Genomic DNA, 24,072 nt, shown 5'->3' on the forward strand with positions numbered 1-24,072 from the left:
GGTAGAGAAAATAGAAATTTTCAATTATTTTGTGTCTCCAGCGGAATACTGTAAACTTGTTTTATTTATTTATGTGGCATGCTTAATTTTGTAAAGAAATATATAAGTATCTTTTGAGAATATACGAAGACTGGATTTCTATTGGTTCAAACTCAAATATTGATGGGTAAGACAATTAAATATCTCTATTTAACTACTTCCACGCCATCTTGAAGATTCAATTTGAGTTCTCCATTGAAAGTCACTAAAACTCTAAAAAGCACGTGACACTCGAAGATCAACGCCTACAAGCTACTTTTTGAACTTTTTAATTGCAACAAAAAGTATTTACAATTACGTCTATTTATCATTTTTTCTTCTTTCTGAAATCAAATTTCTATTGAATTAAGCAAATACAATCCAAAACATGATTTTGGTTTGAAAAATCAAGAACTAAATCTTGCTAAGCGAAATTTTCCAGGAAAGAAATAATTTTTATTTTGCTAAAACATCATTTAAATGATTGCTTCATCTATTTACACAAGTAGCTGTGAAAGCTAACACTGCAATGAAAGATCCGGACAGTCTCTCTTTACATTCTTATATATTCGTGTAAAATTATTTTATCGTGTTTAGAAAAATAAAGAACACATAACAAAATCACAAGAAGAATAAATTCTTTTTGAGTTAGAAGAATAGGTTAAAAAGTTTTTTTTTTTTGGTCCAAACACCAATAAGTAAAAATGTTAGGAACCCAAGCACCAACCCCCTAGTAAAAAGGGTTTGTGTAATTGCATTTGTGTTACCTTCATCCACTTTCTAAGTTTTCAACTGTTTTAAAGTAGAGATTCTTTTACCATGTTACTGCAAATCCACACCTCACATTTCAAACCCTAATTTGAACTCAAACATTAACCGCCGCTTCGTTACCTCCAAACTTCAAATTTCAAATTTCCCCTCTTTCTCTCCCTCTCTCTAGAATTGGGCAAGATCCCTAATTCATTTAACCCTAGAATTGACCACGATCCCCACGCTCATTTTTCAAATTCACACCTAGATCTCTCTGTATTTTGTCAAAAAAATGGGGGCTAATCACAGTCGTGAAGATCTAGAGTTCTCAGATTCAGAAGAAGAAGCAACAGAAGAAGAAAAAACAGAAGATGAAGAAGAATACGAAGATTCTAAAGACAGATCTTCTTATTCTGCTGGTTCGGAATTCAAAAGTCCAGGATCTTCATCTCTTGATGAAATTGATGCTAAACTAAAAGCTTTAAAGCTCAAATACGCTTCTTCTTCTTCAAACCCTTATTCTGTTAAGCTTTATCTTCACGTCGGTGGTAATACCCCTAATGCCAAATGGATCGTTTCCGAGAAATTGACTACTTACTCCTTTGTCAAATCTTCTCAAATCAACGAAGAAGAAGATGAAGATGATTACGACGATGAAGAATCTAGTGGGAAGGAGGAAACATTTTGGGTTTTGAAAGTGGGTAAAAAAATTCGAGTTAGGGTTGGAACTGAGATGCAGTTGAAGGAGTTTGGAACCCAAAGACGAGTTGATTTTGTTGCTAATGGAGTATGGGCTATGAAATTTGGAAGTGATGAAAATTATAAGAATTTTGCTTCCAAATTTAAGGATTGTTTGTTCGAAAATACGTACGGGTATGAAGCTAATGATGCTAATATGGTTAAAATTTATGGGAAAGATTTCCTTGGATGGGCAAAACCAGAATCAGCAGATGATTCGATGTGGGAAGATGCAGAAGATGATTGGGGTAAAAGCCCTAGGACTGCGACGCCGAAGAGGGTAACTCAGGATTTGCTGGAAGAGTTTGAGGAGGCAGCTAATGAAGGAGGAATTCAAAGTCTAGCTCTGGGTGCTCTTGACAACAGTTTTCTGGTGAGTGATTCTGGAATTCAAGTTGTAAAGAATTTCAGCCATGGAATTCAAGGTAAAGGTGTATATGTTAAGTTTGATGATGGTGGAAACTCCAGAACAAAGTCTAATTTAGGGTTTTCGACACCAAAGAAGGCACTATTAATGAGAGCAGAGACTAATATGCTCCTTATGAGTCCGATTAATGAGGGAAAATTACATTCGAAAGGGGTTCAACAACTTGATATCGAAACAGGGAGAATTGTTTCGAATTGGAAGTTTGAGAAAGATGGAACTGATATCACCATGAGAGATATAACAAATGATAGTAAGGGTGCTCAATTAGATCCTTCGGAATCGACGTTTTTAGGGTTGGATGATAACAGGCTTTGTAGGTGGGATATGCGTGACCGTAGAGGAATAGTTCAGGATCTCACAGCCGCTAGTTCTCCGGTTCTGAATTGGACACAAGGGCATCAGTTCTCTAGAGGAACAAACTTTCAATGTTTTGCATCTACTGGTGATGGTTCAATTGTTGTTGGGTCTCTCGATGGGAAGATTAGACTGTATTCAACTACTTCTATGAGAATGGCAAAGACTGCTTTTCCTGGACTTGGTTCACCTATTACACATGTCGATGTTACTTTCGATGGGAAGTGGATATTGGGCACAACTGATACTTATCTGATCCTTATATGCTCCCTTTACACCGACAAAGATGGAAAGACCAAAACTGGTTTTGCTGGCCGTATGGGTAATAATATTTCAGCTCCAAGATTGTTGAAGTTGAATCCTCTAGATTCACATCGGGCTGGAGCAAACAACAAGTTTCATGGTGGGCAATTCTCGTGGGTAAGTTTCCTTTTCTTTTTATACATTTAATCTCGATTTTAATGTCTTTGCAAGACTAACGGTGCTTGCCGTTAATGTTGCCTACTAATCAGCTTTTGTCGAAAAATAATCACGGTGTCTCATGATTATGGTCAATTACCCCTGTATCCATAGATGTGATTGGTATTTTTCATTAATATTGTAGTGCACAAATTTTCGGATCTATATGGGTGCTGACAGACCATAATCACGTCATGCCGCAAACTAGGGCTGCCTTATTGTGTATGATTTGGATATATGACTTCGTCCTCAACTTAAAACTCTTTTACATCACAAAATTTATCAAATTGAACAAGTGTACAGTTTTTAAGAAACACACCTTGGATGGGTAGCATGTGTTTCTTCCATAGAGGAGAGAAAGCATGGTTCCATCCACGGTGGTAAGGTTCTTGGCCTCCTAAAAAACCAGTCTGACTTTTGCGAGAAAAAAAACTTACAGATCTTTGAAGATGTACTTACAGAAAAGTTTCTATTTTGAAACACACATGAGCGAATGAGCTCATTATAACATGAGCGAATGAGCTCATTATATTTCATGTTTCTTAGATATTATATTATGCTTTGGTTCTTGCATATACCTTTAGTGTAAGTCGGGTATATTGGGTGGACTTGAGTCTTTCATCATAAATCTGTATAAGAAAGTACTTCGGTTCACACTGTGTTATTAGAAAATTTACAACTATTAAGTATCACAAAATTTCATGTGGAGGATGCAGAGAAGTGCATTTGCACTACAAAGAAAGGCCTTGAAATTAGTGTGTCCTCTATTAGTTTCAATTAACAATATTGGGTCTTTTGAGATATATCAGCATTCATTATGTTGCTTCTGCATTCTGCAATGATGTTTTATCACTCGGTCATTTCTGCCGAAAATCATTATTTGGCTTAAATTATCTTTTGGCTGCTTGTTCTTTTCATCTTTATCGTTTTCATTTCTTGTTTGTCTGTGTTCATGTGTGTCTACTTCTGAAGGTTAATGTGTCTTAGTGAACTTCAATTATTATGTCTTCACTTCCTTCTCTGTAAGACTTGGTCACCAACACAGATTCACACAATTTGCTATAGAGCACGCCACTTGTTGATCGATGAGATTGCTACTAAAAGCCTTAAGAGTTACTGGTACTTCCTTTTTATTCAAGGAGCTAAATGGGGGGTTAGCCTTCTTTAGGAGCTAACCCCAAATGCTCATTGGTTTAAAATGAAGGTGACCCTGAAATCAAATCTCACATTTCTTTTGAAATTCCTATTTCCAATTTCATCCAAGCGTCCTATCATGGTCGAAGCATTTTTTTCTCTTTTGATCATAAATTCTAACCCATGTGAATTGTAACATTTGGATGAATCGTGACGGTATGCCTTTTTGTTCATTCAGGTCACAGAGAACGGGAAGCAGGAGCGCCATTTGGTTGCAACAGTAGGCAAGTTTAGTGTGATATGGAACTTCCAGCAGGTAAAAAACAGTAACCATGAATGTTACCAGCAACAGGAAGGCCTAAAGAGCTGTTATTGCTACAAAGTTGTTCCAAAAGAAGAATCCATTGTTGAAAGCCGATTTATGCACGACAAGTTTGCCATAACTGACTCACCAGAAGCTCCACTCGTCGTTGCTACCCAAATGAAAGTCAGCTCATTTAGCATATCCAGCAGACGATGACACTGAACTCTGTCAATATCGATTCTTGATATTCACCCCAACTTTCTTATCGAAGATCAAAATGTTTGTTTGGTATGTTTTAGTTGTACCTTGTAGACTGTTGTTTTTACAATCTTATCGCCTTCTAGTATATTAAAACTTATGTAGCTTAAGATGACGAACCTCTCTTTCGTATTCGACGTTGTTGTCGTCAGATCAGTTGGCAAATGTGCCTTCGAAGATGGGTGTGTAATGTTTTAATTGAAACCTTATGACAGATTTGTATGCTTTCCACATGCTAACATGTTTGAAGCCTAATTTTGTATTTGTTATTCTCTTCCTACTGTACTATATCAATTCGTCGGCAGCTAAAACGATAAATTTCTTTTGCTTCGATTTTGTCACGTAGAGACCATCTTCATTTAAAATCACATCGTTCTAAAATGTTTTAGCAGTGCCAAAGCAACTCTTTTAACTTCTAGCGAGAAAAACCAGCCTTTTAATATGCAAGGAGATTTGTTAGATAAGAAATGAGATTTCTCAACAAAAAAAAGGAAATGAGATTTTTCTACTGGCATTTGCTTGCCGAATCGAAATGGTTGATATTTGATATATTTGGATTGAAATGATTATAGCTGGTCTATTTCTGAAACCTCAACCTTAGTTTGGTTTACATCGGGAAACAGAACAAACTTAAATATTAAACTAGTAGTTTATCTTTAACAATAGCGCCTGTAGCTCAGTGGATAGAGCGTCTGTTTCCTAAGCAGAAAGTCGTAGGTTCGACCCCTACCTGGCGCGGTTTATTACCTTTTTTCAAAGGGTTTTTGAGTCAACAGTCCAAAATCTGGGGGGTAAACCCAAAAAAAATCCACTCTTGCCCAAAAATTAGTTGTAGGTCCAAATGTCAGTTTTTTTTATTCCTCTTTTGCCCTTGGACGGGACATGCTGACGTTTTCCTGGAAAAAAAACTGACTGGTAAATAAAATAATTTACCAGTACACGAAGAATTCAAAGTTTCAAAATTTTTTGAGAATTTGAAACGAAATTTCAAATTCCCGCTCAGCAAACCATCTCTTCCCGGTAAATAAAATAATTTTCCGTACACAAAAAATTTTAATTTTCAAACGAAATTTTTTTTTCGAAATTTTGAAATTTTCAAACGAAATCTTTTTTTCGAAATTTTCAAACGAAATTTCAAATTCCCGGCCAAATTTTCAAATTTTTTTGAAAATTTTAAATTCCCGCCCAGCAAAAGTGTCTACTACAGAAAAAATTTCCAGTAAATAAAATAATTTCCCGGTCACAAATTTTTTTTTCGAAGTTTTGAAATTTTCAAACGAAATTTCAAATTCCCGTCCAAATTTTCAAATATTTTTACGAAATTTCAAATTCCCGCCCAGCAAAAATGTTTAGTACAGAAAAAAATTTCCAGTAAATAAAATAATTTCCCGAAAAAATTTCGTTTCTCAGGAATTTTTCGGTGGCAGTTCCGTAATTTTCTGAACAGTACATATTCTGATGGACGGGTTGTAGGATTCTTTTTCAGAAAAAACATCGTTTCCCGAGAATTTTCGATGGCAATTTTGTAATTTTCGATGGCATGAACGGTAAATACTTTATTTTCTAAGGGCCCTTTACGTAATTTTGACCCCCAAACTGACACATTGGACCTCCCTTTCATTTTTAGGCAACTTTGAGTGGGATTTTCATTTTGGGCCCCTTTTTGGACCAATGGCCCAATCCCTCTTTTTCAAACAACATCCTTTTTCTCCCTAGCTTCGATATATATCCAAGGTTTTTTTTTCTTTCTTTCTGTTGACAGGGTCCAAGGGGTTTTTGGGTGCTACTTTAAACTGTCTCACATGAATAATTATACTCACTCTCCGATATATGATGTATCACAAGAATAAAGAATATATCTTTCTTTCGGTATGACATGAATTATTATACTTTCGTGTATACACCAGACCTTTTGAGGCGGTCTACTAAGCTAGGGATGGAAATCGGTCCGGGTCGGGCCGGTCGGGTTCATGTCATTCATCGGGTCGGGCTTTTAAACTCTCTGTCCATTCGGGTTTAATCGGGTGTGTTATATAAAAAATCTTAATGTCCAAAATCTGTCCAAGTCCGTCAAACTTTTCGGGTTTCTTGGGTATCGGGCGGTCGAGTATCGGGTTTTCACCAAAGTTTCAAAATATCTCAGTCGAAATGACCAAAATATTTCTATTTTGATGGTACCGAATTTCTATCGAAACTAAAATTTAATTAAGTTTCTTTTAACAATGTTGTGTCAATGGCACTCCGCACTTGGACAACAATATATGTATATTTATCTATATTATACACTTCAAATACTTTAAAAATATATCTATATATATGTTATACATGCATACATAAATACATACAATCACACATACATATATGTGCATAGGTATTAGCGTGTAAATGGATAACATTATTAAGCGGGTTATGTCAGGTAAAGATTATCGGGCGGGATGCCGGGTAGCATTTTAAAATCCGTACCCGACCCGTTGATTTCATCGGTCGGACTAAACCCGCCTTCGAGTTTTGGGTACCTGCGGGCTCCAATGAACTCGGGTACCCGTGACGGATTTCGGATTTGCAGACTTTTTTCCCAGCCGGTAACTAAGCCCATGAATTGTTTATTTGGTGGAAGTATATAAACGCGTTATGGAAGGAGATAATTTAACTTTCTTTTCTTTTATTCTTTCACATGCTTTTTGTTTTTTTTTTTTTTTTTTGAGAATTCGACTACGGTCTACGTTAGTCGTTACAAGGCATAGATGCATCATGGAGATGTAATGAGCATGATAACCGCCTAATTTAAACTGAGAATGAAAGAGGCCTAAAGCCCGACAACGAAGAGGCCTAAAGCCCGACAAATTACTACATTATTCATAGTCTAAATTACATAGGATAAATCTTGATGAAAACTACTTTCACATGCTTTCTTGATCACCATAAGAATGTGTTAAAAGGATATTCCCTAGTCCCTACTTCTAACTCTTTTTTTCTTCTCCCTAGCTTCGTTATACATGTCCAAAGGTTTTTTTATTCAACTTTAACTAGTCTGATATAAACAAGTATATCTTTTTATGTATATGAGGTATCATAATTTGTAGAGAGATGCTAGAATCACAAAAGATTTCGACAAAAAAAAGTTCCCAGCTGATGTGGCGGTTGTGATTTTCATCTCTCAACGGCCTAGATTTGGTCAAAGTTTGAAACCACACCCGCCACATCAGCTGGAAACCTTTTTTTGTCAAAATCTTTTGTAACTTTATCATTTCCCTAATTTGTATGGTATGAACTACTAAATTTTTTTGTATTAAGTCGGTCAGATTTTTTAAGGCAGTATACGAAATTATGAATCCCATGAATTATTTATTTTGTCGCTTTACGAAAAAGAAAGAATCTCACTTTTCTTTTTCTATCCTTTCACACGCTTTGTCGATCACCATAAGAATCTCTTAAAGGACTCCCTACTTTCAACTAGCTTGTATATAAATATCTTATTTCATCTAGCATCCAAATTCACATTCCTTGATCACAAAGGTCATAAAAAAATGTCAAAAGTTAGTCTAACAAATTTCCAAAACAATATTTCTAGGAAATTCTCATCGATATCGAGTAAATGCGGATCAAGAAATAAGCAAACTTCAAGTCCAACTCCTGTTTTTCTTCCAAATCTTGATAAAATGAAAAGGGTGTTTGAAAAATTTGATGTTAATAAAGATGGTAAGGTTTCACAAGAAGAATATAAATCATTGTTAAAAGATTTATTAGGAAAAAAGGATGTTGAATTAGAGGTAAGTCGAGCTTTCGAAGAAGCTGATAAAGATGGAGATGGTTTTATAGATTTCAAAGAATTCATGGATCTCCATAAAAGAGGAGGTGGGATAAAAAGTATTGACATTCAAAATGCATTCAGAGCTTTTGATTTAGATGGTGATGGGAGGATTAGTGCTGAGGAATTATTGGAAGTTTTGAAGAAATTAGGAGAGAAGTGTAGTTTGAATGTTTGTAGAAAAATGGTGAGAGGAGTTGATGCTGATGGAGATGGATTAATTGATACTGAAGAGTTCACAAAAATGATGACTAATTCTTTGAAGCTTGTAATTTAGTTAAGTAATTTGAGTTAATGTTTGCTTCTTTTCTCCTATCATATAAAAATGTTTTGTTGTTGAAATGTTAGTTCATATGATATGTCTCAATCGATCACTTGATGACGTAATATATGTTATAATTTTCTTTCTAAAGCCGTCTTAAGAAATAAGTAAGGTTTAGATTTTTACTAAAAGCAAATTATTTTTTGGGAGGGAGGTTGTTTGTCTATTTGCAATATTTTTATTTTCTCTACCACTTATCATTGCACTTTCTTTAATACCACATTGTCCGAATACCATAAATGTCATTGTCCATAAGGAGAATTAGCTTTAAGGGTTGTATATTTTGGGGTCTTGTTAAATAAGAAATTCAATTTTTGATTTCACTGTCAACTGTCTTGAATAAGGTGTCGAACTCACTTCTTTAGACCTCGCAGTTCAGGGTTCAGGCTGCAAAGATAATTCAGATCCACTCTTCTAATGGCTTTTAAATTATAACATAGTTTAAAGTGCCTAGGAAACTCGTGTCAATCTCACAATCCATGCACAGGTGGCAGAGCTCTTTCGGATCTACCCTTCTGTTGGTTGTATTGAAGTCTTGTTGGCTACTCAGAGTTTTGGCACATGTCGCCCAAAGTCAATCAGTTGACTTCTTAACTGGTCAAGTCTGACCGATGATTGGCTCAGCAATAGCAACGACCATGGTTACATACAGATGCATGAACTATGAAGAGGCCCAAAAGTTTGTTGCATCCAACTCAAAACTACGGACAAACTATAAGCGGAGAGGAACTAGATATGATAATTTTGGTTACTTCAGTACCCCCTTCCCCTCGTCCGACGTGTGACATTCTTTTGAGTGGAACGATGTGTTTTTATCGTGACTTGGAGCGCAACCATTTGATCATCTCACTCAAGATCAATTGACAATGAATGGAGATAAATAATAAAATCTTGGTTACTTGAGTATCCAGTATCCTCTTTCCCATGCGGGACTACTCTCAGAGTGTTCATCTTCGTTCTTAATTTTCTCTCTTGGCTGCTTTGTTCTTTCTAGCATTCTTAATTTTCTCTTGTCTCCACTTCTTTCTTTCTTAGAGTGAAGTGGCCAGAGAAAAACAAAATGATAAATGCCCAAAAAAATGTGGGCCGATCACAAACAAACGGATGAAGAGGTCGTCCCGATTTTCCTCAGAGCCGGCCCTGGCCCAAAGCGAGCAATGCCTCGCTTTGGGCCACCAAATTTTGGGGGCCACATCTGTGTGGGCGTCTGTAAAATTTTTTACAAACTTAAACCTAGCCCAACCCGTAACTAGCATGGGAGCGCCACCATTCAAGATGTGTTACCGTGTAACTTCTTTTTGTTCAATTTCAATAAATGGGCCCCACCAAATTATACAACTTTATCAACAAATTAACTCCAACCTCTTGAGTTTTGACACATGTCTAGTAACAGGTAGTCCTTGCTCTTCATGTTTCATCTCCACTTTAACTTCTCACTACTCTTTAATTTCATTACTTTATTTTTTACGGAGGTTTATCTCTCTACATTTTTAGTAGTATGTGCTTATTAGTGAAGTTGTTATCTATTTACAATATTAAATATTAGTTATTATTTGAAATCAATACAAAATGCACACGTTTAGAACATATGTAGGTTTACATTTTTTCTTTTTCTTAATTGACTTCACTAAATTTATTTCACTTGTATTCATTATTGTCGTTGTTTTTTTTTCGAGATATGTTAATTGTAAAGTACAATTGATTTAAATATTATTTTTGGATGGTTTCCATCACTATCATGTTTAAGTTACGTCAATGAGAGATGTCAAACAAAACTCTTCCAAAATGCAACACCTATTTACAAGCAAATCATATTCTTTTCATCCATGGAGGTCGAAAAATTTGGCGCATGGGAATTTTTTTTCTTGTCTTCTTAGTTCTTTCTGATAATGTAAAACATAAAACTGTTTTTATACGTAATATAGTTAACAAAATAAGTTCGACAAAATTTTATTTTATCCTAGATAAATCTAAATGACCATCTTTATTGGGAGACATCTCCTTCTAATCCAATATGAGATCTCAAACTCAATATTCCTAAAACAAGTGGTGTAGAATTCCAAAGATAAAATCATCCTAATATCTTCTGGGCCCATTTTAACATCACAAAAAACTGCACCCATATTTGTTAACTAACAATTGTCATGATTCCAACCAAGATTAAATTGGTAAAAAGTATATTATGTATGTGTTTTTGAATGAAGAAAAAAATGTTTAGTTTCTACGTAGGATTAGTAGGATGATTTCGGGGTCGATGTAGTTTCGTGAAGACCTAAGGTAAATATTGAATTTACGGATAATGCAAGGGGCCTCATTTTTAGATTTCGCTTCGGGCCACCTAAAAGTCAGGGCCGGCCCTGTTTCCTAGCATATTAGAGAATGAAGATGTTTGGAAAATCTGGGCCAACAATATCAGACATGGGACTGTGGTTGTTTGGACTAGAGTTTCCGTGCCATTCATCATCCATGGAGAAAAAAGTGAAGCCTTTAGAACTCCAAGGCAGAAAATCTCGGCTATCAACTTGGAGTCATGGACAGACAGGTCATTGCTTTACTGGGTCGTAGGTTAGTGTGGTTCTAAGGACGCTGATGTTGGGGCCAAGCACTTGCTTGGGGACAAATTAGGTTGGGGTTTGATATGGTCTGTTTCGGGCTCACACCTAACTCGACCGGGCTGGGGTCGGACTCGGAATTCCACTGAGGTTGACGGGCCGGACAGATAACAAGAAAGTGGTGCATAATCCCCCACCATCAATCGTTAAAAGTAAAGTATTTAATGCTAATTCTTTCTCCACTATATATCCATAGTTTTTGAGTCCCTAGTTTGCAACCTAGCATTTCATCTTCTTCTTCAACTTCTTCTTCTCTTCATTTCGAGATAGAGATGGGTGTGGCAACATGTCTGCGCGGTAAGAAGTTACCGAAGCGGACGATGTCATCTGAAGAATTCAAAGTCTGGATTAAGCAATTTGATGCTGACAAAGATGGAAAAATTAGTCGTGAAGAACTAGAAATAGCACTTGCAAGTTTAGATGCATGGTTTCCATGGTACAAGGCTTGGAAAGGAGTTATGAAATCGGATATCAATGGTGATAAAAAAATCAATTGTGACGATAAGGAAGAGATGAGGAAGTTCATCCAATATTTCAAACAACAATCCAACATCAATATTTCACATTGAAGCTTGCTCGCCATATATAAGAACACCGTCACGTTTTATAATATATAATATATATACATACATGTGTGTGTCAGTGTGTATGAACTACAAAAATAATGATGTACTACTTATCCATGGTTAAATATTTACGACCTAAGCGGTGTGTTAGGATTTTATTGACGACAATAGTGTGTTCGGACGGTGTTTTATTCAATATGAATGCAAATTATATTATATAGTTACATGCATTTAAAAATGGGAGATGCTAGAGCGCCCAAATTTTTGGGCATTTTAATGCCCAGCTGATGTGGAATCACTAAAAGACAAGAGTTTTTCAAAGTTTGACTACAGTGGGGACCGCTTTTGTTTCTAAATTTTGGGTTTTTAGTCAAAAAATCTACCCCTAAACACACATTTAGTCCACCCTAATATTAATATAGGATTTTAAGCCAAAATAATAATTATAATGGATATTTAGTCCAACTTAGTTAAAGTATGTTTATATGTCAATGTTATAGTGTTTTTCTGTCTATCGATTCTTGTTTTGTTTCAAAAATTACCTGTTATTTATTGTTAAAGTTTCATACTTTATTTCATTTTTTCATACTTTATTTCATTTTTCTTTATATGTGTCATACATAACACATTATGTATCAACAATGTTACTTCAAAACGGAAAAGGACTAAAAACCCATTTTCTGAGAAAATTGAACCTTAAACCCTTTTTGAACTTTATTTTGGACTTAAAACTCACGGACCCTTTTGTTTCTAAATGAGGAAATATGTCACCCTCTAAGTACTAATTTCTAAGTCACTCTATCATTTCCCTTTAAAAATATTGTTAAAAATCGGAAGAGATAGCTAAGCTGACTTGGTATAGTTTACTGTCAAATAACTCTTTTGTGAGAATCTGCTAGGCCAATGGGTTTTTTTACTTACTAACTTGTAAGATTGTCTTGATATTAATTCAAGTACTCACTACCTGTGACAATTGTCCCACACAAACAAAGTGTACTCTCTTCTAGTAAGATATACAATATACAGGTCTTCTCCCTTTATCGCCAATTGATTATAAATTAAAAGTACACAAACTTAATATAGTATTAGATCTAGCTAGGTCTATATTAATTAAGGGTTGCAAGTGTTAGTTTGATGTCAACCAACAAAAACAAATATTGTAGGTTCAAAACAACTTCACATGTGAGGGGAGCATGTGAAAATAGTTTCACATGGATAAAAAGTAGAGTACTTTATAATTAAGAATATGATATCAAGGTTGGTTCCACTCATTGTGAATTAGTTTTGAGTTAAATGATCTCAAACTTAACATACCTTCAAAACTAAGCTCATACATAATAAACCCATTCATAACTGAGAGTTGCCACCCAACAAAAAGACACGTACCAAGCTCAAAATAACTTCACACGTCAGAGAACGTGTGAGAATAGTCCGACAGAGACCAAATTAAATTATACAATTACAAACATGAGTGCCCTTGATTTTTCATGCTCTTGTCTCTTACTGTGAGAATAGTCCCATATGAGAGAAGGGTTATCTAACAACCAAGAATATAATGTCTAGGTCCTCTCTTCTCATTGTCAATTGGCTTTGAGTTGGATGACCACAAACTTAACATGGTATCAAAGCTAGGGCAACACGCGATAGGCTTAAAAGACACACATACTCCACGTCACCCGATAAAAAAAACACACGTGTCAATTGATTTTGAGCAACCAAGTGGTTTTGAATTGGATGAACAAACTTAACACTCACACACAATCTCTAGAATATTTGTGTATGCATGAATAGTGGGTGCAAGTCAATTGTCAACCTAAAGCATCATCCCAAAGATGAGGAGGAATAAAGTGCGGATAGAATGGTGTTAGTTATTTCACATGTTATCTTTGGTTTTAGAATCACATAATAGTAATTCCAAAATGAAAGTGATTAATGTGGTACATAGAATTGGTTCTGTTATATAAAAATGTCTATTACGAAAAATATGATAGTTTTGAATGAGATTTTGATCTGGGCAAGAAATTAGGTGATCAGGTTTAGAAGTTAAAGATCTTTTTAAAATCTTAAAATTTTCTCGGATGATTGATTATATTAAAAAAAAAAATTTCACCATACAAATTTTATCACTAGTTGTAGTACTTTGAAATATCCTCCGAAGTGGATGGAGAACGTATATCCGACCCCTCCACATGCAAAAAAGTAGAAAGTTAGGAGAACTTGACCCGTCACCCACATGGAAGAATATTTGTTATGATTTGGATTCGAAGATAGTTTTGTTACTTTGGAAAACATGAAGAAGAGGTGAAGAACAAAGATGATTGTAAATGTATTTTTATACTGATCATAAATTTGTCCATTTCACGTGGTTTGTTTCTACATCGGACACATTTGATGTTTCACCAATACTAATCGATGGAGTCGAATAAATTTTAATGTATGACTAGATATTTCCAATCTAATCTGTCGTGAGCATCTCGTCTTATCTATCTTAACAAAGAATAATGATATTGGATGGTCTCAAAATATATTGCTTTAAGTTATTGTCTTATTGAATATCTAAAACTCTATCCTGTTATAAAATCGACATCTTTCTCAATTATAACTTTCTTAAAATATTTTTGCAATTTTGATATAATAATTTCTTAAAATCTTTTAGGGCTCGGGAGGAATTTTGGGTGAGGTTTGACGTTAGTTGAAGTTGACATTGAGTCTCGCACTCTTTTATATACATGAGGAGTCCATTGATGAAAGGGCTGGGGAAGGTTTGAACTCAATTCGTACAGCCATGAATTTAAACCCTATTTTGAAAAGCTTCGGGGCAGCTTAGGCTTATTAAGAAGTTACAAAGACTTTTACCGTGGTTCGCCACAAATAAAATAACTTTGAATGCTCTACTTGATTCACAATACCTTCTTTTTTTTGCACCTACACAGTAACAAAGTTCAATTCATACTGCCCAAACAAATTGAAAGACTGATCTTCCTTGGTGAAGGAATAAAACAAATAAACCGCTTGGTTTTTAATTTAATGAAAATTCATGTGAGAATTAGGCCGCTTGGTTTTTAATTTAATGAAAATTCATGTCAGGATAGACTCGCATGGGAGAAGACTGATCTAGTAACTAAGAATACAATCTAGGTCGTCTCCACTCATGAGATAACAACAAACTTAACATGATATCAGAGCTAGGCTCACACGTAATAGGTTAAAAGCTACACGTGCTCTTTGTCAACCGAAAAGAAAAAAAAAACATGTGTTAGGATCAAAGAATATTGCCAAACGCGAGGAGGCCTGTGAGAATAGACCACATGGAAGAATACCAATCTAGTAACAAAAAATATAACGAATAGATCCTCTCTACCCATTGCCTAGTGTTTTCAAATTGGATGATCACAAACTTAACCATTCAAACCTATAAAATTATGGGTGTGCCGCGTGTAATGTCTTGTTCTACTAATACCGCGACTATACGCGTCTTCAACAACTTATAACATAATGCAATGATTAAGTGAGCTTTCTAGATGCCTCCACAACCAATGACAATATATATTCCTCTTAATGTGTAACTCGTGGGAGGTGGCCGGCCTTCATAAAGATTATTCTAAAAACAGATAAGAAGGAACAATTTAAAGTAAGAAAATATTTTCAAAAGAATGGCTCCAATTTGTTTGCATATGTGTGAATCCATGAAAGTGAAAATGTTATATAAATCACTAAACATTCCAAGAATTTGGAAACACAATCAACCAATTTCTTTGAACAATTTTCAAAGCAAATAATTTATAAGACTACTAATCTTAATTTTCATTTGGTTCTTGTTTTAGTTGTTATGGCAATCAAACAAGTAAGTGTGAAAAGAAGTGTGTCTAGTAAGGGAAAACGTGAGATGACAATAGAAGAATTTAAATTGTGGTTGAAAGATTTCGACAAAGATGGTGACGGTCTTATCAGTAAACAAGAGTTGAGAGAAGCAATTCGTAAAGCTCCGGGAGGAGGAGGGTGGTTCACAACAAGGAAAAGTGAGCGTGGTATACGATCGGCCGATGTTAATGGTGACGGTTTTATTAATGATAATGAGATAAATAATCTTGTTGAGTTTGCTAAGAAACAATTGGGGGTTAAGATAGTCCCATACTAACTACCTTGTAGTTAGTTGTACTAAGCTTCATATTTTCTTATAATTTCTTGTGCTTCTTGTTGATTTTTCTTGGTTGTGTTTTTATGGCTTAAGGTTTTCTTTCTCTGTATAATAGTTGTGTTTTTCCTTAAGATAGTCGGGTTTCGGTGGAGACCCGTATAATCTAGGGACAATGAGTGTAACGATCACGTAAAAAAGTTATGTGATCAGAAGAAGCATCTGAGTTAGAACCAGTTGAACTATTACTTTGGTTCATAACCGGGATTGAACCAATTGTCTCACGGTGCGCCGGTGCGTAGAACTTATCAAGTTGACTTTGACCAACTCGGTCGATTACTTTTCTATAACTTTGTTCTTGTTGTGATTATCTTCCCTTATCATTATCTCTCTGTAATATGATGTGGGTCGGAAGTCCTTTGGTTTGTTTACGACTAACTTGTAATTTATATAAATAATAGAAGTTTTTCAATATTATTCTTGTGAGCAAAGTAGAATATCAAAAAAGAAAGGGTTAAATCCGTTTTGGCCCCCAATTTGTGACCAACTTGTATATGCAGCCGTATATCTATCGAATCCACAGTCACATGGACAATCATGATTCATGAAGAGACGTCCATGTTACCACTAGACCGAAATAACCTTCACTATGGTTAGACCAAAATAACCTTCACTATCGTCACTGATATTACTGATAAACGTTACTGATATTACTAATCAACTCGTTCCTCACTGATATTACTGGTCTTGAAGAACTTCCCACGCTAGGGAATATGTTTAGCAACAGTAAGTTACCATCAAATGAGTCGTCCTTTAGCAACACTTAATTACTGTCATTGCTAAAAATTCTTTACTAACATAATATCATTAACCATAAACGATTATTCGAAACAATTAGATAAATATTCTGTCACTTGTTTGATCAATTTCTCAACAAATTTCATATATAGCTAATATGTGCAATATTCTGCAATTTACATGAATCAAAGAAGAATGTCTTCAATTTCCAAAACAACCATTTTGGAATACGATTTAATAATCTCACCAACAACATGAGAGCTCATGAAATGATCAGGTGGAATAAATTATACACCTTCACAAATTTATTAACCAAAAAAATTACAAGGCAAGATTGAGCAAGATGTCATCTCTCAGTCTCTCCTACCCTTAACTCATCGGCGAATCCAATCCATTCCTCCTGCTGATAAATCATCGACCAATGCATCGATTAAACTACATATGAACATGATGAAATCTTTTACCCTCTAATGCCAAAGGGTTAGGCAAGAATTTCTTGTTGAGTATGTCAAAATCTTCAGATATCAAGATGAAGAGGCAATTTCCAGTAGTTCCATGAGTTGAATTCTTCCTGCAACCAAAATTGGGAATTCAACAAAGAAACTATAGGCAAGTTTGATTTTGTTCACGATTTGACACAAGCCCAACTCCGCTAACTAAGATGTCATTTCCATTTCAAAGAGGTGAGGATTAACCCTAGATCCAGGTTCATATTTCGATCACCCATAACCAGACAGGCTCATATATTCAAGATAAAAATAATATTAAGGTAGTTATGTTACTTCTCTACGTTGTATCTGAAATCTGACTCGAGGACTGAACTGACTCGAGTCAGATTTCAGATTGTTTGTTTTTGTCTGACTCGTGTGCATGTATGATTCAGTTAATTTTGGTCCATTTGATTTAAGAAGATTCAGACTGAGTAAATCAGACGAGTCAGATTCAGACAATGAGAAAGCAACAAATACCATGTCGGTATAAAAGGGTAAACAAAGTGTAGGTTGCAGAAATAACCTTCCCAGCTGAGGACATGGCTGGAAACATTCCATTGACAAGTGCATGAAGAGAAGTATATGATTTCGTGTCAACTTGACGATGAACCACAACCTCGCCCTGTAATATTATCGATAAGGTAGTGAGATTGATGGTACTGATTTACCCTATATCGTATTATTGAGAAAATTATGAGTTGTCAGATTACCTTAGGATTAATTGTGAAGATTTTTCCTTTTGGAATTCCAACTTTGAGGTAGCTAATCTCATCGGTGTTTCTGTTGCCAAATCCAGCATAAAATGGATTGCAATCCGAAGGAAACAGCGCCTTGATTTCCTATTAGAAAACCAAATGGATTGTCAGTCTTTTTTCTTAACTCGCATCACACGTGAAAAATCACTTCCGAATGATAAAATAGTAGCGAGGAACTCACCTCTAAGCATGCGATCTTAAACTCATGTGGAGCTCTTCGGATAACTGTATAAACAAAATGAGACGAGAGTTCTCTCAGATCATATATTTGAAGTATAAAGCAACAGACGTAAAATGTCAGAATGAAGCTTCACTTTTTGTGATAGTCCCACATCGCGTGTGATAATGTCCGGAGCCTGGGCTCTAGGTGGACGCCCGAGCTTAGTAAGTGTCGAGCCTTTTTGGGTGGGCTCATGAAGCCTTCGCCAACAACAAAACCCCGAACCCGTGGGCTTGGACCTAGGTGTCTAAAGCAGGGACAATATCGATAACTGCTAAGGCAGTAAGGCTTCGGGAGTCACACTTTTTAGCCGATAAGATGTAAATGGGAGGATATCAATATATAATCTTTGCCCAAATTATAAGAAGACAAGAAGCAACTAAGAGGGCGAGGGAGAGAAAAAAGGAATCTTACGGCATTACCTTCTCGAAACAGGGAAGGAAAAAGCCCATCTGGAGAAATGACAACAGGCCCATCTGGTAGTGCTTTTCCATCCTGCACAAACCCGTAATAAGTTTTTCGTCATGAAACATATAAACTCAGCTGTTAAAGGATGAAACTTCAAACTAAAAACACCGCTTAAAACAGAAGGTAGCATAAGATTTATGCCTTACCTGCTTAAGGTTGATGATGAACTGTCTCGTGAGATAAGCCTGAGAAACCGAGCGTGCGCTAAGAAACAGGAACTGATATCCATTTTCCTGCAACAACCAAGATGTGGATGAATCAATGACACAAATATTGGCGGTAAAGAGATTATATCGATATGCTTTACTTTCTACGTTTTCATAAATACAATAAATCATCAATTACGGGTTAATCAGGAAAACAAAAACAATTTATGGACTAGATTTCTCTTCACCGAGGCCATAGATGTACAACTGCCAGACCATGTCTGTACGGGCGAAACCGTTGATTAAGTATGAAAATTAATACATGCCGAAAGAACTTCTTTTACCTTGTCCTGAGTGAGTAAGGGGTTAGAGAGGGTAAAAGAGAAGAAACAGAAGATGAAACAAACCTCAATTGCTGAAAATAGGTGAGCCACACCTGTCTGTGACCAATCTTTCCCTACCAAAGGCATGAATTGACCGAGAACATCTGATCTGTTATAAGTATATAATGAAAGATGAATCACTCGCCTTGAAAATAGTTTCTTTAATAAACAGAAATATTTCATGTCAGCGTCAAGGAAATGGATTTGCATGTTTTCAAACAACTATCTCAAATCATCCGCAAGACAACTAACTATATAAAGCGACCTATCAAATTACTAGACTTCCGAAAGGTCACAATGAAACTTTCCCGAAATTCAATTGACTTAATCATAATTGTGGAAATTGGAAGGTAAGAAATCAGATAAGTATGAACTATAGGTAAACAAAGAAAATGACCAACGAAAAAACCTTACCTGGTAATTGTCCCATCAACATCGGAGATAACAATACGGGAATTCCATTTCCATAGATAAATTCTAGCATCCACCTGAGCAAGATTTTATTTTTATCCCAAAAGAGAGCATAAGATAACCGAGTCAACGTACTGAATGAGATTATCAAGGTATAGCTAGTATAATCACCTGCTGCTTCCCCAGCATTGCTGTTGAAAATGAGAACTTTACGATGTTCTGTCCTTCCTTGAGATTCAACGAAGCTAACTGTTTAGATGTTGGAACAACTGACCTCACCTTCTTCCCAGGCACCTTCACTTTTTCTTCAGTTTCATCCCCCAACATAAAACTTGAGCTTTCTGTATTTTCAGTATCAGGACCCATACTATCAGGGTACCCTGAATCGACAGACCCCATTGTCCTTGATCTTCTGAAACTGAAAGGCCATCTCCAGCTTCCGCCAGAAGCAATGATAGATCTCGGAGATTGTCCTTCAAGAATCTTACCAACTTGGTCCACTTCAATCATGTCTTCCGGCTGAAAATTTTGGGCATAAGAAAACGAAGGCATCCCCGACATGATTGGAAATGCTGCATCCCACGGGAAGTAGCGCCCACCAATTCTGATAACGAGGCTATCGTTCTTCAAAGGTGCGGAAGCTAGAGAAATAAACTTCTCCAGATCTACTTTTTGAGCTTCAAAAGCTCGGGAAGCGGCATCAACCCCCATCCCTTCATATAACAAGTGCTTGCATAGAGATAACTCTGCATATAGCACAGAATAAGATATGAGCTCTGATAAATGAAGTAGAAGAAGTGCAAATACTTAATTCTCTTACCAATTCCGGGAATAATTGACAGTCTTTTAAGTTCTTCTGCGGTACAAGTATCTCTACCCTCCTCTTCCACAAAGACGCTTTCCGAGTTTGGATTTGATTTAAAGGGTATGCTACCATCCTTTTTGAGCATTTCCAGCCCTAGATTTTTCGAGCTTGAATCAAGCGAGCAGCTTAGAGGGTGAAGAACATCACATGTATCCGTATAGTCAATGTGAGGTTGGAAATTTGGCAAAGACCCCATTCTCCATTCCACTTCCTCAATCGAACCTTTTCTACGACTTGGAATATTTAGTGGGTTAGATTTGCTCACTAGTTCATCATGAGACATGGGCAATGTCGTAGAACGGAACTCCTGATCAAGCTCATCCGAAAACGAAGGAGGGTCGTGATTTAACTCATTTGAGTCATGCTCATTTTGGATGTCATCCAGATAAACCAAAGGCAGATCTTCTGATCCCACAAAATCTGCAGACATTGGTTCTTTGCACTCAATGTCATTGACAACTGAATCATCAATGGTACCAAAAATAAATTGATCTTCGTCTGAACTATCGGACGTCTGACCTCTCAAGTTTCTTATTTCAGTCGGAAGATTATCCATCTTATTTTCTACACTAAACTCTTCCTTTTCTTGATCTTGATGAATTGAATTGCCAACAATGTATGGCATATAACAGTTAGGTGACTCGTTATTTGACCTCAAAGATTGTTTCTCAAATACCTCAACTGATTCAATCTTATTACATACTGCCATGAAATCCATACCCTCGGCTTCAGTTATAGTACAAGAACTATCATCACTGAATAAGCCTAAACCACTCCCATTAATCATGATATCACTGGACAAAGATCGAGAATTTACCTCGGAAAAACGCTCCTTCGATCCTCCATGAGTAATTTCAACCCCACCCAACGAACTATCCGATGCTTGGATTCTCATTTCATCCTCATAAACTGAACCGGGGTTCACCTCAATTTCACCCAAATTAGGATTCTCCAAATCAAAACCTAAAGACCCAGATAAGGAAATCATCTCTTCTTCGTTACCTGCATTTCCTAAACCTACTGATTTTGCAGATATTGTAGTTTCAATCTCTGAAAAATTACTTGCTTCAATATCATGTTCTTTAACTTTAAAACGACTTAAATTTCGATTAGTTACCTCATTAGTTGGAAGATTAGTAGACCATTTCATCTCCATAAGCTCTGCTGCAATTTCAGCTCTTTCTAATGAACCAACTCTTTCTATATTCCCTTCTTTGACTTCAATTTCCTTTGTCATAGATTTTCGCCCAAATACAAGCCCTAAAATCCTAGACCTTTTTGAATTTGTTCTACTAACAATCTTACCATCTTCTCTCCCATTCTGATCACTTGAATTAGTCTGATTAGGATCAAAATTTTGACTACCCAAATCAACTAAACTTTCATTCTGACTCTGAGATTGCTCATCTGTTTCTTCACCGGATGATGGAGGAGAAAATACTGATACTGATAAATCTTCTTCTTGTTCAACTCCAATAGAATCACTGAGAAAATAAGCTTCTCCTTTATGATCCAAATACATGTGAAAATCTGATTCAACTCCATTAACATTTATATTTACTACCTTCTCTCTCGTTTTCAACATTCCTTGAAATTTACCAAATCTAACATACCAAGGTGATGATTTGAAACTTCCATCTGGTTGTTCAACTACAATTATATCAACAGCACCTCCAAATGGATGAAATGGACCAGAAACAGTATAAACCCCTCGAGAAATCAGCTTCGCCACTGTATACATCTTTCACTAAAACCCTCAAATTTCTCAATTACCCAAATCATAAAAATTCAATCTTTTTCCAGTAATTCAAAAACCCCCCCAAATTTCTCAAATACCCATATCATGAAATTTTAATCTTTCTCTAGTAACTCAAAAACCCCCAAATTTGTCGATCACCCAAATCATAAAATTTCGATCTTTCACTAGAAATTTTAATAAAAAACCAAATTCTTCAAATACCCATATTAGAAAAATTCAATCTTTTCCAGTATACTATTAAGAAAGTACCCAAATTTCTCCAATACCCAAATCATGAAATTTCAATCTTTCTCCAGTAATTAAGAAATTCCCAAATTTGTAAAATACCCAAATCATAAAAATTCAATCTTTTTCCAGTATTTCAATCTTTTTGAAAATTGATCGAATACTTCAGTTGTTGAATTTGAATTCTACTTCATAAAGAATGGTAATGATTGCCAAGGATACAGTTTCCAGTTCATAACAACGAAAAACAACTAGTTCACAAATATAAAGTATATTTATTCGAACTATCTGAACTTCATCGATAAATTTCAAACAGAAGAAGACAATGTTTGATTAAAATAGGGAAAAGAATAAGATTTATGGTTTAAGTGGTTTGTTTGGAAGAATGATCCAAAAGAAACAGAAGTAAAAAAAATGAAATTATAATTAAATGGAGGTGATGAGGTTTAGAGAGAGAGAGAGAGAGTAAATTCCTGAGGCGTATTCTTGAGAAGGACGAAGAAGATAATTTGAGTATTAAAGTTTTGGAAGTCATTGAGTTGGTCACTACTAATAATTATTGAAGTTAGGTGGGAAAGATAAGAGCACCTCGTTTGACATGTGAAACAACATACATCACCATTAGTAGTCTCTTTTTTTTCTTTTTTTGTTGTTTTCATCACCATTAGTAGACTAGTCTAGTAGTAGCAAAATATCTTTTAAACAACCCCATTCTTTTTAAACAACCCCATTCTTTTTCTATTTTCTTCATCATATTTGACCTTTTTGAGAGAACTCAAAAATAGATTTTAGCTTCACATTCTTGTGGATAGAACCCAATCATGCGCTAATTGATGTTGATTGACGTTTGTGAGGTAAAAGACGTCTAGACTATAATCTGAAGCATTGTTCTACTCGTTGAAGTTTAGGTTCAGTAATTTGGGTGGTGTTGATGCTAGTAATTCGTTAGCTCCTCCACCTCAATGAAGTGAACCATCGGTTTATACTAAAAATTGTGGTTTCAGATACCTCCAGTGCACACAATACGTCTTACAAACTCAAATGTTTATACGAGTCTTTGCTCTCGGGAGTTAGGCTCTTAGTCCATGTGTATGATGTTTCTAAAACACTGAGACACTCTGTCACGATCTCGATAGTTTGGATGTTCAATGAATGATAACTAAGTCGCAAATGTGTACATTTATCTAGCCCTTCAAGATTCTGAGAGTGGTACATACTTTAGGGGATTAAACGATGAAAAGGAAAAAACCAAAGTCTCGCAAAAGGAAGGAACAAAAGCGTCGCAAAAATGCGACAAATCATTGTCGAAAGCGGTGGCAAAAGTTTTGTCAAAAGTGGGACAATACTTATAAGCGGGTGTTTGATTTTTTTAGCACTTATAAGTGATAGTACAGTAAGTGAATATCAATTACTAAGTGCTATCGTTTTCTCTCCAAAAAAAATGCTATCACTTAATAAGTGCAATGCGTTCGTTTTTTACCACTTGTAAGTGTAATGTCGTTTATTTTTTTATCACTTACAAGCGGTATAAAAATGCTAATGGTCTAAATTATCCTTGCATAAAGTCTCTTAATTTTCTAACTTTTGTTAGTACGTAATTACTCAAAGAATTAAGGGTCCGTGGGGATATAGACCAAAATAATAATCAAAAAAGGCTTAGGATCCA

The 24,072-nt window shown here is 35.7% G+C and overlaps 3 protein-coding genes, 1 non-coding gene and 1 pseudogene across 5 annotated transcripts; 4 read left to right on the plus strand and 1 right to left on the minus strand.

The window, feature by feature from the left end:
- The first annotated feature begins 613 nt into the window (after positions 1–613).
- On the plus strand, positions 614–4,704 carry LOC147565949 (protein CYPRO4-like). The gene is made up of 2 exons (XM_086652399.1): positions 614–2,707; positions 4,119–4,704. Exons 1-2 carry the CDS (start codon positions 1,061–1,063, stop codon positions 4,398–4,400), a joined length of 1,929 nt encoding a protein of 642 aa, XP_086508525.1. The 5' UTR covers positions 614–1,060; the 3' UTR covers positions 4,401–4,704.
- A 403-nt stretch (positions 4,705–5,107) lies between these two features.
- On the plus strand, positions 5,108–5,180 carry TRNAR-CCU (transfer RNA arginine (anticodon CCU)). Its single transcript has one exon. It is a non-coding gene; the product is annotated as a tRNA-Arg (tRNA).
- Positions 5,181–7,898: 2,718 nt separating this feature from the next.
- Positions 7,899–8,662, plus strand: LOC147565951 (calmodulin-like protein 30 pseudogene; annotated as a pseudogene). Its single transcript, XR_015237378.1, has one exon. The product of XR_015237378.1 is annotated as a calmodulin-like protein 30 pseudogene (transcript).
- Positions 8,663–11,456: 2,794 nt separating this feature from the next.
- LOC147565952 (uncharacterized) lies at positions 11,457–15,888 on the plus strand. Its single transcript, XM_086653077.1, has 2 exons — positions 11,457–11,661; positions 15,575–15,888. The coding sequence occupies exons 1-2, from the start codon at positions 11,457–11,459 to the stop codon at positions 15,886–15,888; spliced, it is 519 nt and encodes a 172-aa protein (XP_086509203.1).
- A 914-nt stretch (positions 15,889–16,802) lies between these two features.
- On the minus strand, positions 16,803–23,116 carry PAH2 (phosphatidic acid phosphohydrolase 2). Its single transcript, XM_086652402.1, has 10 exons — positions 20,378–23,116; positions 19,729–20,303; positions 19,561–19,634; positions 19,171–19,255; positions 18,764–18,850; positions 18,572–18,644; positions 18,111–18,154; positions 17,885–18,013; positions 17,698–17,796; positions 16,803–17,254 (listed from the first exon to the last, which is right to left on the minus strand). Exons 1-10 carry the CDS (start codon positions 22,161–22,163, stop codon positions 17,201–17,203), a joined length of 3,006 nt encoding a protein of 1,001 aa, XP_086508528.1. The 5' UTR covers positions 22,164–23,116; the 3' UTR covers positions 16,803–17,200.
- Between the last annotated feature and the right edge of the window lie 956 nt (positions 23,117–24,072).

Source organism: Eschscholzia californica, unplaced genomic scaffold (assembly GCF_041429995.1).
Source record: "Eschscholzia californica isolate CP2 unplaced genomic scaffold, dmEscCali1.0.p SCAF_1, whole genome shotgun sequence".
Taxonomy (NCBI): domain Eukaryota; kingdom Viridiplantae; phylum Streptophyta; class Magnoliopsida; order Ranunculales; family Papaveraceae; genus Eschscholzia; species Eschscholzia californica.